This window comes from Diaphorina citri, unplaced genomic scaffold (assembly GCF_000475195.1).
Source record: "Diaphorina citri unplaced genomic scaffold, Diaci psyllid genome assembly version 1.1 scaffold392, whole genome shotgun sequence".
Classification (NCBI taxonomy): Eukaryota; Metazoa; Arthropoda; class Insecta; order Hemiptera; family Psyllidae; genus Diaphorina; species Diaphorina citri.
The window spans coordinates 90,065-105,197 of record NW_007377827.1 but is presented as its reverse complement, the minus strand read 5'-3'; the positions used below and the strand labels follow the sequence as shown (position 1 = coordinate 105,197).

Below are 15,133 nucleotides of genomic sequence, written 5' to 3'. Positions count from 1 at the left end.
CTGTTTGTATAAGAAAAAGACTATTGAAGTCAATTATCTTAGTACTGTGCTCAGAGTTGCTGCAGCACTGAAAAATCCTGTATGTGCCTTGATGTGGAGTTGTGGATCTGGGCATGATAGAATCATCTTTGTACTGTGCTCAGAGTTGGTGCAGCACTGAAAAATCCTGTATGTGCCTTGATGTGGAGTTGTGGATCTGGGCATGATAATGGTTATATTGTTGCTTTATGTTACACCTATAGTCCACCTATACATTATATCTAGGTACTGTTCAGTGTTCATAGTGTTAAAGCACATTTACTAGGAAAAGTAAAATATTGCTAGTTTGTTTGGAAGGTAGCCTGTCTGCCTTGTACGAGTAAGCACTAGGTTGTGAGTTTATTTCCTTTCTCGCCCGGGGCAGATTGTATCCTAAACGGATAAGATTTGTTCTCGGAATGGTTAGTTTTCTCCTATCCTTTTTACTTTCCTTATTTCTCCCTGGGATTTTGAGAGATGACTTCCTAGCCTAGCAAATAGGTAGCCTATTTGTTTACAGTTAGGTATGGTTGTAATCTTTTTACGGTTTAAACTTTCTGTTGTGTTAACTTGAACTTAAAATGGAGAGTATTCGCGATCATTTTATTACAGGACCCACATAACCCACATTACATTAGTGGACATGCTACGACACAGACTTATTACGGCAATACGAGATAGGCATGTTATTCCACTGTGGTGGCCTAAAAGTGTCAAGAGATTACGAAGTAGGCAGGTACACATAGTCGAAAAAATTGTGTTTGGAGTGAAAGGGCTATCAGGTTTGAGTAATGGAGCATCGTGTGAATAGGTCTTGCGCAATGATGCGCAATCTTTTTCAAGGACAAATCCGCCATTTGTAAAAAAAAAATTCATTCTTCATTCGTATTTTTCAAATTGCAAGAGGTTTGAGTAATGGAGCATCGTGTGAATAGGTCTTGCGCAATGATGCGCAATCTTTTTCAAGGACAAATCCGCCATTTGTAAAAAAATTCATTCGTATTTTTCAAGTTGCAAAAGAAGCTACATTTTGTGAAAGTTCTTCAAAATTTCCTTTAATTTTGTGCTTTTTCGTTAAAATTCCTTTCAAATTGACCTCTTTTTTGTTATTTTCGGTGTTATCTACCTCAGGAACAGTCGATTGTTCCCAGGAAGTCTGTTTTTCCGTGTTAAATCTCGTTTTGAAAATCATCATGAGTAAAATTCCTTTCAAATTGACCTCTTTTTTGTTATTTTCGGTGTTATTTACCTCAGGAACAGTCGATTGTTCCCAGGAAGTCTGTTTTTCCGTGTTAAATCTCGTTTTGAAAATCATCATGAGCCGACGTAAGTCAAACGTTACCAAACGTAGTGAATACGTTGCCTTGGCTTCCGACGAGGAAAGCTCTATCAAAGTTCAAACCAGGAAGAGAAAACATGAAATCGAGTCGGAGACTGATAATTCCGACAAACGTTACCAAACGTAGTGAATACGTTGCCTTGGCTTCCGACGAGGAAAGCTCTATCAAAGTTCAAACCAGGAAGAGAAAACATGAAGTCGAGTCGGAAAGCGATAATTCCGACGATTGTGAATGGGAACCGATCCAGTCGAATCCTAAAATGATGAAAATCAATCGATCCAAGCCAGCCAGAAGTGCAAGTCGTACTAGTGTGAGGGATGATCATGATTATGACATAGAACTAAATGTCGACAGTAAGAAGCATTGTACCAATAAGAATGCCCTCATGGCAAGGAGGAACAGAATCAAGAAGAAGATGTATGTAGAGAAGCTAGAGAACACAATTCAAGAGCTTCAAGACAACTTCAAATCCATGCAGAAACAAATTCTAGAGCAGAATGAGGTCATAGCAAGAGTTACTAAAGAGAATAGATACCTGAGGAATGTGATCACCAACAGTAGTGGATTGAAACAGATTCTACAAGGTGTACAGCTAGCAGGATTCGGTAATGGAGTCAACCCTGTCCACTCTACAACATCAGCATCTCCCAATCCAAATCTCAATCAACAAAAAGGTACTGATCCTTTTCTTAATGACTATTCAGATTTGTTTTCAGGCTTGGATGTTGACAACTTCACTGACTTGCTCTCCTTACCAGTTGATGTTACAGATAATTTCCCTTCGAGTACGACAAGTGATGGGTCACCTTCACTCGACAAGTGGGATTCGTTGAGCAATGTGAAGGCAGAAATTCCTGTGCATGACTACTCATCCAACCCACAGGTAGGATTATGTGTGCATATTATAAACAATACATTGTCGGAGAATAGATACCTGAGGAATGTGATCACCAACAGTAGTGGATTGAAACAGATTCTACAAGGTGTACGGCTAGCAGGATTCGGTAACCAAGTCAACCCTGTCCACTCTACAACACCAGCATCTCCTGATGCAAATCTCAATCAACAAAAAGGTACTGATCCTTTCCTTAATGATTATTCAGATTTGTTTTCAGGCTTGGATGTTGACAACTTCACTGACTTGCTCTCCTTACCAGTTGATGTTACAGATGATTTCCCCTCGAGTACGACAAGTGATGGGTCACCTTCACTCGACAAGTGGGATTCATTGAGCAATGTGAAGGCAGAAATTCCTGTGCATGACTACTCGTCCAACCCACAGGTAGGATTATGTGTGCATATTATAAACAATACATTGTCAGTTGAGTTCTGTGAGACTTGCAATGAAAGTGCATACAATAATCTGTTGTCTAACAACAGGCTGAAGAGGTGCTGCTGTAAACAAGAAAAGAATATTCAAGACCAGCCCTGGTAAAATATCCCCAAGGCTCACAGTGTAAGAAAAATGGTTTGGTGAAAGAGCTCCTTCCGGAGAACTTCTTCTTTCACTTTGCCATTTTTCCAGTTTCATTTGGGGTTGACACCTTCAGGAGAACTCCACCACGTAAAAGAAAGCAATGTCTAACAATAGTTCCGATTTATTTGATCTTGATTTTAATGAGGTCAAGGTATAAGAGGACAAAAGATATTTGTTCATACAGTTGACCTAATTGTTTGACTTTTGTATTATATTTCATAGTTATTTATTTTTTAAAACATTGTTATGTATCTACCCCATGTTTAATGGATTTCTTGTTATAATGATTATTTTTAATCTAAATCCTAAAATGTACATTTTATTTGTTTAAGTACCATTGTACAGGAATTGACTTTGTATTTACTGCAATATGGATATGCCTTTCCATTACTTATCCAACTGCAGAAGATGTAAAAAAAAGAAGGTTATAATGATTATTTTTAATCTAAATCCTAAAATGTACATTTTATTTGTTTAAGTACCATTGTACAGGAATTGACTTTGTATTTACTACAATATGGATATGCCTTTCCATTACTTATCCAACTGCAGAAGATTTAAAAAAAAAAAAATGTTACTAATTTTTACTTTTTCTTAGTTGGTATGCTTATTGATTAAATATTGAACCATGTACATAATTACATTTGTTACCTAAGTAGTTTTTTTTCACTGAAATAGGTTGGTATCCAAATTTTTCATTTTGATTGTGAACAACTTCAGCTTTCTTAAAGCTTCATCCAAACTTCTTATTCTGTTTTCACAGTGTCCTACTTCAAAAATTTGAAGTTGAATTTAAATATTTTTCTGGGAGGTTAAGCACTTTGAGTACCTATTGTGATCTTTTTTCTAATGGCTCTTGAATTAGGTTTGAGTGTAGGACCTTGCTAGGTGTAGGGATGTAGGGTAATTTTCAAGGAAGGTTACATTATTTATTTGCAGATCATTGTAAGGTGACTTGAGTATTTTATTGGTTTAGCAGCTTGAGGGAGAAGAGTTATTTTTCCTCTAGCCCTGGGACAAATATTCTGCTAAATACTACTGTAGTACATTATTTATTTGCAGATCATTGTAAGGTGACTTGAGTATTTTATTGGTTTAGCAGCTTGAGGGAGAAGAGGTATTTTTCCTCTAGTCCTGGGACAAATATTCTGCTAAAGTTATGAGGCCTTATGCCACTTGTATTTTTCATTGGGATTGCTCAGAGTTTAAAACACTTTTAACATGGGTTTGTAGACTCAGCTGCAAAGTCAATTCACATCAAATTCAAATTTTTCTTCAAGTCACTTTCCAACTTTTGCAAATATTTGGCACAAATAATTGGGTATTATGAATCGTCTGTTTTCTTTTCCAGCTCTACTATGACACTATCCCCAATCGTCAAAGAAGGCCAACCAGAGATGACTTACGTATTTAAGTCACTTGTGTCCCATACTCCAGCCTGTGATATTAAATTATAAAGGTGTGGTAGATTTATTAATTTATTTCACTCAACACATTCATTAGCCTCCTTGATATTCCTTTTCTGCTCTTTGTATTCTTTATCAATTTTATTTTGTCCTCTCTCATTTTCTTAAACAAAATTCCAAGTCTTTCCCTTGCTGATTTTGACTGACAAATTTCTCTCAAATAGGTACCTATACCTACCTATCCTTCATTCCCTTTATTTATTTATTTTTCCAAAATTCCTTGGGTCCAACATTCTGTATCCTCTATTCTCATCATATTCAATTTCTTCATAACCTCATTCACTAACACATTTACTGTCATCAGAAGATTTTAACCATGGTTAGGTGTTGGGTCTCAGAGTGGTTAGAATGCATTACCTTCAACTTTGGGGTGTTTTTATTATTAGAGAGGAAAAAATTCGGAGAGAAATTTTTGTAACCAAGTTACCAAGGCTAATTTGGGATAAAGATAGTTAGCAACATCAATATTCCACATGTGATTTGAGAAACTTTAGTAAATACCTCAATGGTTAGATCCCAAACCCTAGGATAATTATAATATTAGGTATTGATTTTCCTTTGCAAAGTAGAATAATTTAAAGAGAGAATGGGGACTTAGATAAGGTTGGTATTTAGGGGCAACAAACCTGAAAGTCAGAATATTTTCACTTTCAAAATTATCACATTTTCAAAAGTAAATACAAACTTAGGGAGACATAGAAGGAGCCCAGACATTTCTGGGCGTCCAAAGGGTTTTCAACCCTCACTCCTTCAACACTGGGACAGGTATCATGACTGTCCTAAGTGTCCCACGGACAGCAAAGTAAGTGACAAAACAATGTAGGGTAACACAAATTTCCAAAGGATTATTGGAACTTTTTTAGCTACATTTAAATATTAGCTAAAAGACAAGATGGCATAAAACCTGAGAGGAACCCTCACCAAGACCAATAAGACGAACCTTGTAAAAGTTTAACAATTTCAAAAGTTGGTTAGCATTACTATGTAAAAGAAATGAACCTCATCCATCCCTAAAGGGGATTTAGCTAAAATATGAATAGCTCTTCTCTAAAGGGGATTTAGCTAAAAAGGTCACTTGTCTCCCATTCTCTCCTGAACAAAGCGTGACAAAGGAAATTTTTAAAGTCGAACATTGCAACATCAATTCAGAGGTATTTTCACTATAGAAATCTATAAGTACATGTACACGAACTAATGTCTATCTAATTGAAGCCTTACTGGGTAATTATTTATCTTAATGATATTGTTATTCTTATTATTAGTACTAGGACACAGTTTTAGAATCTATTATTATATTTATTATCATCATCAAAATTTAAAACCTGCTCTAGAGGCTGAATGGCAGTGAATCCAAAACGCATTCACTTTGCCCTGGGGCATCCCATTATGCCTGGGGCTTCAACTTTGTTTCTTTTTCGCTGTTTATGAATGCTTTTATTTTGACATTATCTAAGTTGAAAAATACAAATTTTATTCTTATATTTTTCCAACTCATAGTCACTATTTACAGCTTTGAATTTCTTTTGTATGTCATAAATTCATCAAGGAAAGGTGGTGTGGTGGTATTCCTTTTAAAGAGATTACTAAAACTGTGCCATAAATTATTTACAAGTATACAGGGTGACTCTAAGAGAGGTTAGGATAAGTCCTATAGAGTCACCCATCAGTGCCCACTGTCGACAAATTTGTAGTTTTTTTTGTTTTTTTATTTATTATTATTATTTTTAATGGGTTCTTTCTGGTGTTCTTGTGTTGACCCAGGACCTAAATGGGAAGTATTGTGTACCTCTTTTGCCTATCTGATGAGGAACATACTATGTAACTACTAACTACGGGATGGGCATGTTATGACACAGACTACACGCATCTAATGTAGCAGTAGTTTCTACAAACTGAAAACGGTGTTGATTCTGTTTGTATAAGAAAAAGACTATTGAAGTCAATCATCTTTGTACTGTGCTCAGAGTTGGTGCAGCACTGAAAAATCCTGTATGTGCCTTGATGTGGAGTTGTGGATCTGGGCATGATAGTGGTTATATTGTTGCTTTATGTTACGCCTATAGTCTACCTATTCATTATATCTAGGTACTGTTCAGTGTTCATAGTGTTAAAGCACATTTACTAGGAAAAGTAAAATATTGCTAGTTTGTTTGGAAGGTAGCCTGTCTGCCTTGTACGAGTAAGCACTAGGTTGTGAGTTTATTTCCTTTCTCGCCCGGGGCAGATTGTATCCTAAACGGATAAGATTTGTTCTCGGAATGGTTAGTTTTCTCCTATCCTTTTTACTTTCCTTATTTCTCCCTGGGATTTTGAGAGAATAAGACCTTAGCAGTTACAGTTCCCTCAATCAAAAACCTCTTAAAAAAAAAAAAAAAATGTTGCTTTATGAATACCACCATCTGAGCATCCCTAAGGAAAGGTTTTGTTTTAAAATTTGGAAGAAAGGTTCATTGGTGATTTTGTTTCTATATCATCTAGGTGTTTCTTGTAGCCATTCCTTGTCCAGGAGCAAAATTGAATTGACTCCTTACATCCTTACCATTTCTATTTTGATTGTATATTTGTTTTGTTTGTAATGGGCTGCTAGAGTGATGAGTTAAAGGTAGACACAAATATTGTGTAATTGGCTTATCTTTCTGAATAATCATGTAGAAATTAATGTCTCAACACCCCCTTATTTATGATCAAAATAATGGTTCTCAAGGTAGCACTGAAGCATTATTTTCAAACATCTGATTGACCGAAATTGACTTCATTGTGACGTGAGAGCAAGAATTTTTGTTTATAAAATTAGGGTGAAAAGACCGCCATTTCATTGGTCGTTGCTAGCCTTGGAAGGTTGTGCATCTGCCTTGTAAGCGCTAGATCACGGGTTCGATTCCCACCCAGGGCGGATACTATCCCAAACAGATAAGGTTCGTTCTCGGAACGGCTGGGCTTTTCCTATCCTGTCTTCTTTTGCTGTTTTCCAGGACGATAAGACCTTAGCAGTTACAGTTCCCTCTATCATACGTTGAAAAATACCTCCTTTTCATTAGCCTTTAAGCCAATGTTTGTTGTCACAAATAATGTCACACTCAAGTGGTCTACTGTTATTTTGGTTATAATTTGATTTAATACAGTGTTTTATTTTTGTATGTACCTACCATTTACATGACTTTGAGTTGGTCCATTTCAGGCTGGGGACTACAGGTTCGTGTTGAAATGTTCGTTTGCCTTTAAGAACGCTTGGAGACTGCTTTGGCCGTTCTTTGAGAATGCTCGAAGACAGTTGAAACTCGGTCTCTAAACGTGCTCAAAGAAACTAACATTTTAATATTAACTTGTAGACCTGGGCTTTTCTTGTAAGTTTGTTATAATATCAACTTGTAGGTTCGTTCGTTTGCAGAGAAAACAAACATTCGGGAATCGAACCCGAAAAAATGATATTTTTCTTGGTAAAAAGTTTTAAAAATTAATTTTTAGAACTTTTTCATGGTGAAAAGTTTTGAAAATAATTTTTTCGGAACTCGAACCGAAAAAAATATCCGTAGGAAATCATGGAAAATAAATAAATTAATAAATAGTAGAAAAAAATTAATAATAAATTCAGAAAAAAAATTGCGAGAGGTTTTTTCAAGCTTCCCAGACCTGTCTAGCATGAAGGTTCCCACCCGAATCCCACCCTCGGCACCTAACTTTGGTAGTACTCTGAAAAGTTCAGAAAGAGGGAGGAGCCTAAATCAGAATCAAGAGTGGGGGAAAGTTCTGCACATGCGCTTGAACTGGGAGAATCAGTATTGGGGAATGGTTCCCCTTTACTACTTTGTGAAAAGCAGTATAGGGAAAATTTTTCCCCTCTTCTGATTCGACCCCTCTCTTTGAACTTTTTCACTGTGCTGACAAAGTTATGGACTTTGGGAGGGCATTCGGGTGGGGACCTTGCTACTAGACAGTCTGGGAAGCTTAAATAAATCCCTTTCATTTTTTTTTTTCTGTATTTATTTATCTTTTTTCTTCTAATATTTATTTATTTATTTATTTGTGGTAGTAGTAACCAGTTTTTTTTCTGTTGGGATTTTAAAGGACAGACAATTCATAGAAACTTTGCGACGACTACTTATCAAAGCTTGTATGAAATGTGTGGACTCCCGACTGCTAGGGGGAACAAGCAAAGACCCGCGGTTTTATGTTGACATAAACTTCTAATGTTCTATTTCTTGGTATTTATTTACACTTTAGCATCTTCATAACATGAGAAACGCTAGGATAATTATAATATTAGGTATTGATTTTCCTTTGCAAAGTAGAATAATTTAAAGAGAGAATGGGGACTTAGATAAGGTTTTTATGAAGGGGTAACAAACCTGAAAGTCAGAATATTTTCAATTATCACATTTTCAAAAGTAAATACAAACTTAGGGAGATATAGAAGGAGCCCAGACATTTCTGGGCGTCCAAAGGGTTTTAAACCCTCACTGCCTCACTCCTTCAACACTGGGACAGGTATCATGCCTGTCCCAAGTGTCCCACGGACAGTGACAAAACAATGTAGGGTAACACAAATTTCCAAAGGATTATTGGAACTTTTTTGGCTACATTGAAATATTAGCTAAAAGACAAGATGGTATAAAACCTGAGAGGAACCCTCACCAAGACCAATAAGACGAACCTTGTAAAAGTTTAACAATTTCAAAGGTCGGTTAGCATTACTATGTAAAAGAAATGAGCCTCATCCCTAAAGGGGATTTAGCTAAAAAATCAATAGCTCTTCTCTAAAGGGGATTTACTTAAAAAGGTCACTTCCCTAAAGGGGATTTAGCTAAAAAATGAATAGCTCTTCTCTAAAGGGGATTTAGCTAAAAAGGTCACTCGTCTCCCATTCTCTCCTGAACAAAGCGTGACAAAGGAAATTTTTAAAGTCGAACATTGCAACATCAATTCAGAGGTATTTTCACTATAGAAATCTATAAGTACATGTACACGAACTAATGTCTATCTAATTGAAGCCTTACTGGGTAATTATTTATCTTAATGATATTGTTATTCTTATTATTAGTACTAGGACACAGTTTTAGAATCTATTATTATATTTATTATCATCATCAAAATTTAAAACCTGCTCTAGAGGCTGAATGGCAGTGAATCCAAAACGCATTCACTTTGCCCTGGGGCATCCCATTATGCCTGGGGCTTCAACTTTGTTTCTTTTTCGCTGTTTATGAATGCTTTTATTTTGACATTATCTAAGTTGAAAAATACAAATTTCATTGTTATATTTTCCCAACTCATAGTCACTATTTACAGCTTTGAATTTCTTTTGTATGTCATAAATTCATCAAGGAAAGGTGGTGTGGTGGTATTCCTTTTAAAGAGATTACTAAAACTGTGCCATAAATTATTTACAAGTATACAGGGTGACTCTAAGAGAGGTTAGGATAAGTCCTATCTAGGTGTTGTGGTTCTAGAGATAGAGCGATCAGTGTGTGAAATGTGAATGAGTGAATGGATCTCGTTCTTATAATATAAGATTTTCCCAACTCATAGTCACTATTTACAGCTTTGAATTTCTTTTGTATCATAAATTCATGAAGGAAAGGTGGTGGTCTGGTGGTATTCCTTTTAAAAGAGATTACTAAAACTGTGCCATAAATTATTTACATGTATACAGGGTGACTCTAAGAGAGGTTAGGATAAGTCCTCTAGAGTCACCCATGTGTGCAAAATTATTGTTAATGAGACCGAGCTGTATAAACATGAGTTAAACCTAAACAATAAAAACATTGATCGCACAATATTGAAAATAATACATTGAAATACAAGTATTTCCAAATAATACAAGAACAATTGAAAATAATAAAAATCAAGTCCATATGGTTTCCTAAAAAGCAAAACTAAGTCAAAAGTTGTAAACCGTATAAGTAAATAGGATATGTACAAAAAATATGTCCAAAAAAAGGTGATACGAGTTAACAAATGAAAAAAAAATGTAAAAATGTAACAAAAAATAATAAATAAATAAAAAATGCGAACAAAATAAACGAAATAATAGAAAGTAAAAGATTAACTGGCATGAAAATATTACAAAAGAAATGCAGGATAGATTATTTTAGGTGGCCACTAAATACATACTTGAGTTTTGTCAATCTTGGCTATTTAAGGTAAAAAAAAAAAATAAAAATAAAAAGGAAAGAAAAGCAACATAAAATAACGAAAGACGATCTTTTTACAGACGAAAAAAATACTACTTCTCTTGAGGTTTTTTCTTTTTCACAAAATATTAATTTGTCCTGGGACTCCAATAAATGAAGTTCAGTTCAGAAAAGCAACATAAAATAACGAAAGACGATCTTTTTACAGACGAAAAAAATACTACTTCTCTTGAGGTTTTTTCTTTTTCACAAAATATGAATTTGTCCTGGGACTCCAATAAATGAAGTTCAGTTCAAACTAAAACCATTTGAAGAAAATATGTCTGATGGTCTCTCTCAGAGTTGATATTATTTACACTAAAAGAAAGACAATTTTGTTCATGACGTTATTATAGTCTACTAATTTTACTTGAGGAAAATGACCTGATAGTCAATTCCCAGCATTTGATTTCAACCTATCACTTTGAATAAGCTACAAGCTATCTAAAGGCTGTGCAAGATTTCCAGCATTTCAAGTCTACTTTTAAAGTCTCTAACAAAGACTTTCACCATCACACGAAAAAAAAGCGTGGTCGCTAAAACCACCAAATTTTCAGTCAGTTTTTAGCGACACACACCCATATGTCTTATCAACGATATGTTAAGAATGTTCCATATATGTAAATGATATTTTCCTAATCTTTCTATTTACATTTTTTAAAGAGAAAGATTTTGGTTATTAAATTTTTCCTAAATGAAATTTAAGCTATAGTGTCAGCACTCATTTTTCACTTTCCATAACACCAATAAGTATAAAGTACCTAGTTCTTTATTTAAACTATCAGCTTAGGACAAGATGTCCCATTTTGCTAACAGCTAACCTAAGTATAAGAAGATATTGAGAAAGTGTTGGAATTTTTTGGGACTGAAATTGCAATCCTATGATATGTTATTTCAGTTCTTTTTTATGTACCTATTTGAGGTATCTTAAGTCTCAGAGTCCCTGTAATATTAAATCTTTTGCTCATTTCGTAAGGGTTTTACTTAATAAGAAAAATTCAGAAATCCTTAAGAGGTAAAAAATGCCCTTTTTTATAGACTTGACGGTATTAGACCTAACTTATATCAGCTTAGGACAAGATGTCCCATTTTGCTAACAGCTAACCTAAGTATAAGAAGATATTGAGAAAGTGTTGGAATTTTTTGGGACTAAAATTGCAATCCTATGATATGTTATTTCAGTTCTTTTTTATGTACCTATTTGAGGTATCTTATTTTAAGTCTCAGAGTCCCTGTAATATTAAATCTTTTGCTCATTTCGTAAGGGTTTTACTTAATAAGAAAATTTCAGAAATCCTTAAGGGGTAAAAAATGCCCTTTTTTTTATAGACTTGACGGTATTAGACCTAACTTGAAGAATTTCATTTAGGTAATTTGTATTTTTTGGTAGTTAGTCTTGAGCAGCATTTTTTGACCAATTTCTGGGATCTAAACAAAGTAATCTTACCCATCTAAAAATCTACTGTCATCTGAACCTCAGGACATCAATATTGTTAGTTCAAAAACTACTAGGAAGTTTGTCTAAGGTAAAGTTTTTACTTTCTAATAAATATTTTTACTAGAGTATTGATTTTAAGATTCTACTAAATCCCTTTTAAAAAGCTAATATTGAACCACGGTTGTCTGGCTATACACACGACTTGAAGATCATATAACGCCTACTGCATGCTTTGGTATTTTAGGAACTAGAAAATCATTGCATTATGTGTCAAAGAGGGGTAACATTAGCGAGTTTTTGCGACCAAATTTAGCGTCCCGTTGAAGTTCTTCAGTTAACGGGATGCTAATTTTGGTTGCAAAAATTCGCTAGTGACAAAATTTGAATGAAATATCTGGAAGGATTTTTTCTCTTTTTTTCGGACCAGCCGAAAATCGAACTCAGTAGCCCGGACCACAAACCAACCATCATAACCACTCAAGTCAAGTGTACAGTAAACGCTAATGTGGTTAAAGGTAGAAACACACTACCGTCACGTGAACTCATGGGGAGTCAGAAAGATGTAGTTCAAAATTTCCCTGTAATACTGTAGGTGTAATCTCGTCCTGAAACTTTGACCTAGATCTTTCTTACTTCCCATGAGTTCACGTGACGTGATGGTAGTGTGTTTCTGCTTTAAAGGTTGCGAGAAAAAGTCCATGTTATTGTCATTGAGTGAAAAGAAAACTAGTTTAGAATTACGAAGAGGGCAGATTGTCAAGGGGGGGGAATTATTTTTTCTATAAGTCATGTTTTCTTTGTCGAATCTGAACTACATGCGATTAGTCTGGCTGGGGGACATCAAAGTTTAAACACGGAGGATACCAGCCTTCCCTTTCCTTTCTACAAAAGAAAGGTTGAGTTCGAAGGACATCCACTTGTAAAAAATTTGTGTCAAAACCAAACGTCAGCCCAGCCAGGAGCCAGGGCTTTAGAGGTTGACGAAAAATGCCGACCCCGTCCTAAACATGAGAAAAGGCAAAGAAGAATCTGATTTGCAATAGAATCCTGGACTGAAATTAGATATATGTCTTCAGAAGAGGGGAAAATCGTCATAACTGAATTCAGATTCCAAGAAAAAATGACTACTATAGACATCGCATTGTTAGGAAGAGAATAAGTATTTTAGTTAATGCCTATTTGGATGAAGGTTTGATAGTTTTGAAAATTACCGACTCCAAACAGTTTTAAACAATTCTTTTCTCCTTTAAGGCGTTTAAATAATACCACTCCATTAGGTTTTTTAAGCTAAATCCTCTTTAGGAATGATTTTTTTCATGCAGCTATATTAGACAAAAAAAAAAAAAAAAAAAAATATCAGACATGAAATTTACAAATCATATCATTCTTCTTGGCCTTCATGCCTTCTCAAAAACGCAAGTGGAAAAAGACAAAAATTAAATAAATAGTGGTTTACTGAAATGAAACTATGTGCAAAATATGTTAGGTGTGAGGAACTTTTAGCAATTTTCAAAATACCAACCAAAATAAAATAGATGTCTTCAAAATGGCCGACGCCACAAAAATGACCTGATAGTCAATTCCCAGCATTTGATTTCAACCTATCACTTTGAATAAGCTACAAGCTATCTAAAGGCTGTGCAAGATTTCTAGCATTACAAGTGTACTTTGAAAGTCTGTAACAAAGACTTTCACCATCACACGAAAAAAGGCGTGGTTGCTAAAACCACCAAATTTTCAGTCAGTTTTTGGCGACACACACCCATATGTCTTATCAACGATATGTTAGGAATGTTCCATACAAGATTTCTAGCATTACAAGTGTACTTTGAAAGTCTGTAACAAAGACTTTCACCATCACACGAAAAAAGGCGTGGTTGCTAAAACCATCAAATTTTCAGTCAGTTTTAGCAACACCTCTATATGTCTTATCAACGATATGTTAGGAATGTTCCATATATGTATGTAAATGATATTTTCCTAATCTTTCTATTTACATTTTTTAAAGAGAAAGTATTTTGGTTATTAAATTTTTCCTAAATGAAATTTAAGCTATAGTGTCAGCACTCATTTTTCACTTTCCATAACACCAATAAGTATAAAGTAGAAAAAAAAAAAAAAAAAAAAAAAAAATATCAGACATGAAATTTACAAATCATATCATTCTTCTTGGCCTTCATGCCTTCTCAAAAACGGAAGTGGAAAAAGACAAAAGTTAAATAAATAAGGTGGTTTACTGAAATGAAACTATGTGCAAAATATGTTAGGTGTGAGAAACTTTTAGCAATTTTCAAAATACCAACCAAAATAAAATAAATGTCTTCAAAATGGCCGACGCCACAATCTGAGTTTAAATTCGGTTTAAGATTACCTATTGGATTAAGCAATTTAAAAAAAAAAAAAAACAATAGTCAAGATTGCTTAACCCAAGAGTTTAACATTTGAACGCAATTTAAATTCACTTTGTGGACCCGGCCAGAATTCACTAACTTTACAATCTCTACATAATACAAGGTGGGACTAAATTTGCTAACACAAAGTTACGTTCAAAGGTTATTATTTCAAGTCTAAAACGACCCTATCAATATGTAATACTCTGGCTGTATACAAGAGGCAGGATGGACATGCTACGACACAGACCACACAAGTCTTCCACAGTTTCGTAGGAAAAGAAAACGGCGGTTAAACCCACACCTCAAATACACAGTGCAGAAACCATCTTAAACTAATAGTAAACACATAGTCATAGTTAAACCAAAAGTCATGGGAAATATGGTAAAACAAGTCCCTGGTACATAATACAAAATAATGTGCGTGGGACAGCAGAATGGAACCAGAATACAAGGTTAAACTCAATTAAAGTTAAACCGATTGATATTAAAAATTAAAAAGACAACTGAAATTCAATTTTTAAACAGAGACAATTTGGTGAGCTTTCGAGAATACTTTGATTACCATCATCAAACCAAATCTGAGTATTCTCGAAAGCTCATCAAATTTGGCCAGAATTCACTAACTTTACAATCTCTACATAATACAAGGTGGGACTAAATTTGCTAACACAAAGTTACGTTCAAAGGTTATTATTATAAGTCTAAAACGACCCTATCAATATGTAATACTCTGGCTGTATACAAGAGGCGGGATGGACATGCTACGACACAGACCACACGAGTCTTCTACAGTTTCGTAGGGGAAAAAAAACGGCGGTGAAACCCACACCT

At 34.8% G+C, this 15,133-nt stretch overlaps 1 protein-coding gene and 2 long non-coding RNA genes across 3 annotated transcripts; 2 read left to right on the top strand and 1 right to left on the bottom strand.

Annotated features, from left to right (window-relative positions):
* The first annotated feature begins 1,039 nt into the window (after window positions 1-1,039).
* On the top strand, window positions 1,040-2,793 carry LOC103508376. Its single transcript, XM_026822988.1, has 5 exons — window positions 1,040-1,097; window positions 1,221-1,434; window positions 1,550-2,032; window positions 2,117-2,273; window positions 2,673-2,793. Exons 2-5 carry the CDS (start codon window positions 1,335-1,337, stop codon window positions 2,791-2,793), a joined length of 861 nt encoding a protein of 286 aa, XP_026678789.1. The 5' UTR covers window positions 1,040-1,097; window positions 1,221-1,334.
* Window positions 2,794-6,056: 3,263 nt separating this feature from the next.
* LOC113467065 lies at window positions 6,057-10,454 on the top strand. Its single transcript, XR_003391270.1, has 2 exons — window positions 6,057-9,712; window positions 9,968-10,454. It is a non-coding gene; the product is annotated as an uncharacterized LOC113467065 (long non-coding RNA).
* Window positions 10,455-10,755: 301 nt separating this feature from the next.
* LOC113467064 lies at window positions 10,756-13,465 on the bottom strand. The gene is made up of 2 exons (XR_003391269.1): window positions 11,818-13,465; window positions 10,756-11,526 (listed from the first exon to the last, which is right to left on the bottom strand). It is a non-coding gene; the product is annotated as an uncharacterized LOC113467064 (long non-coding RNA).
* Window positions 13,466-15,133: the final 1,668 nt, after the last annotated feature.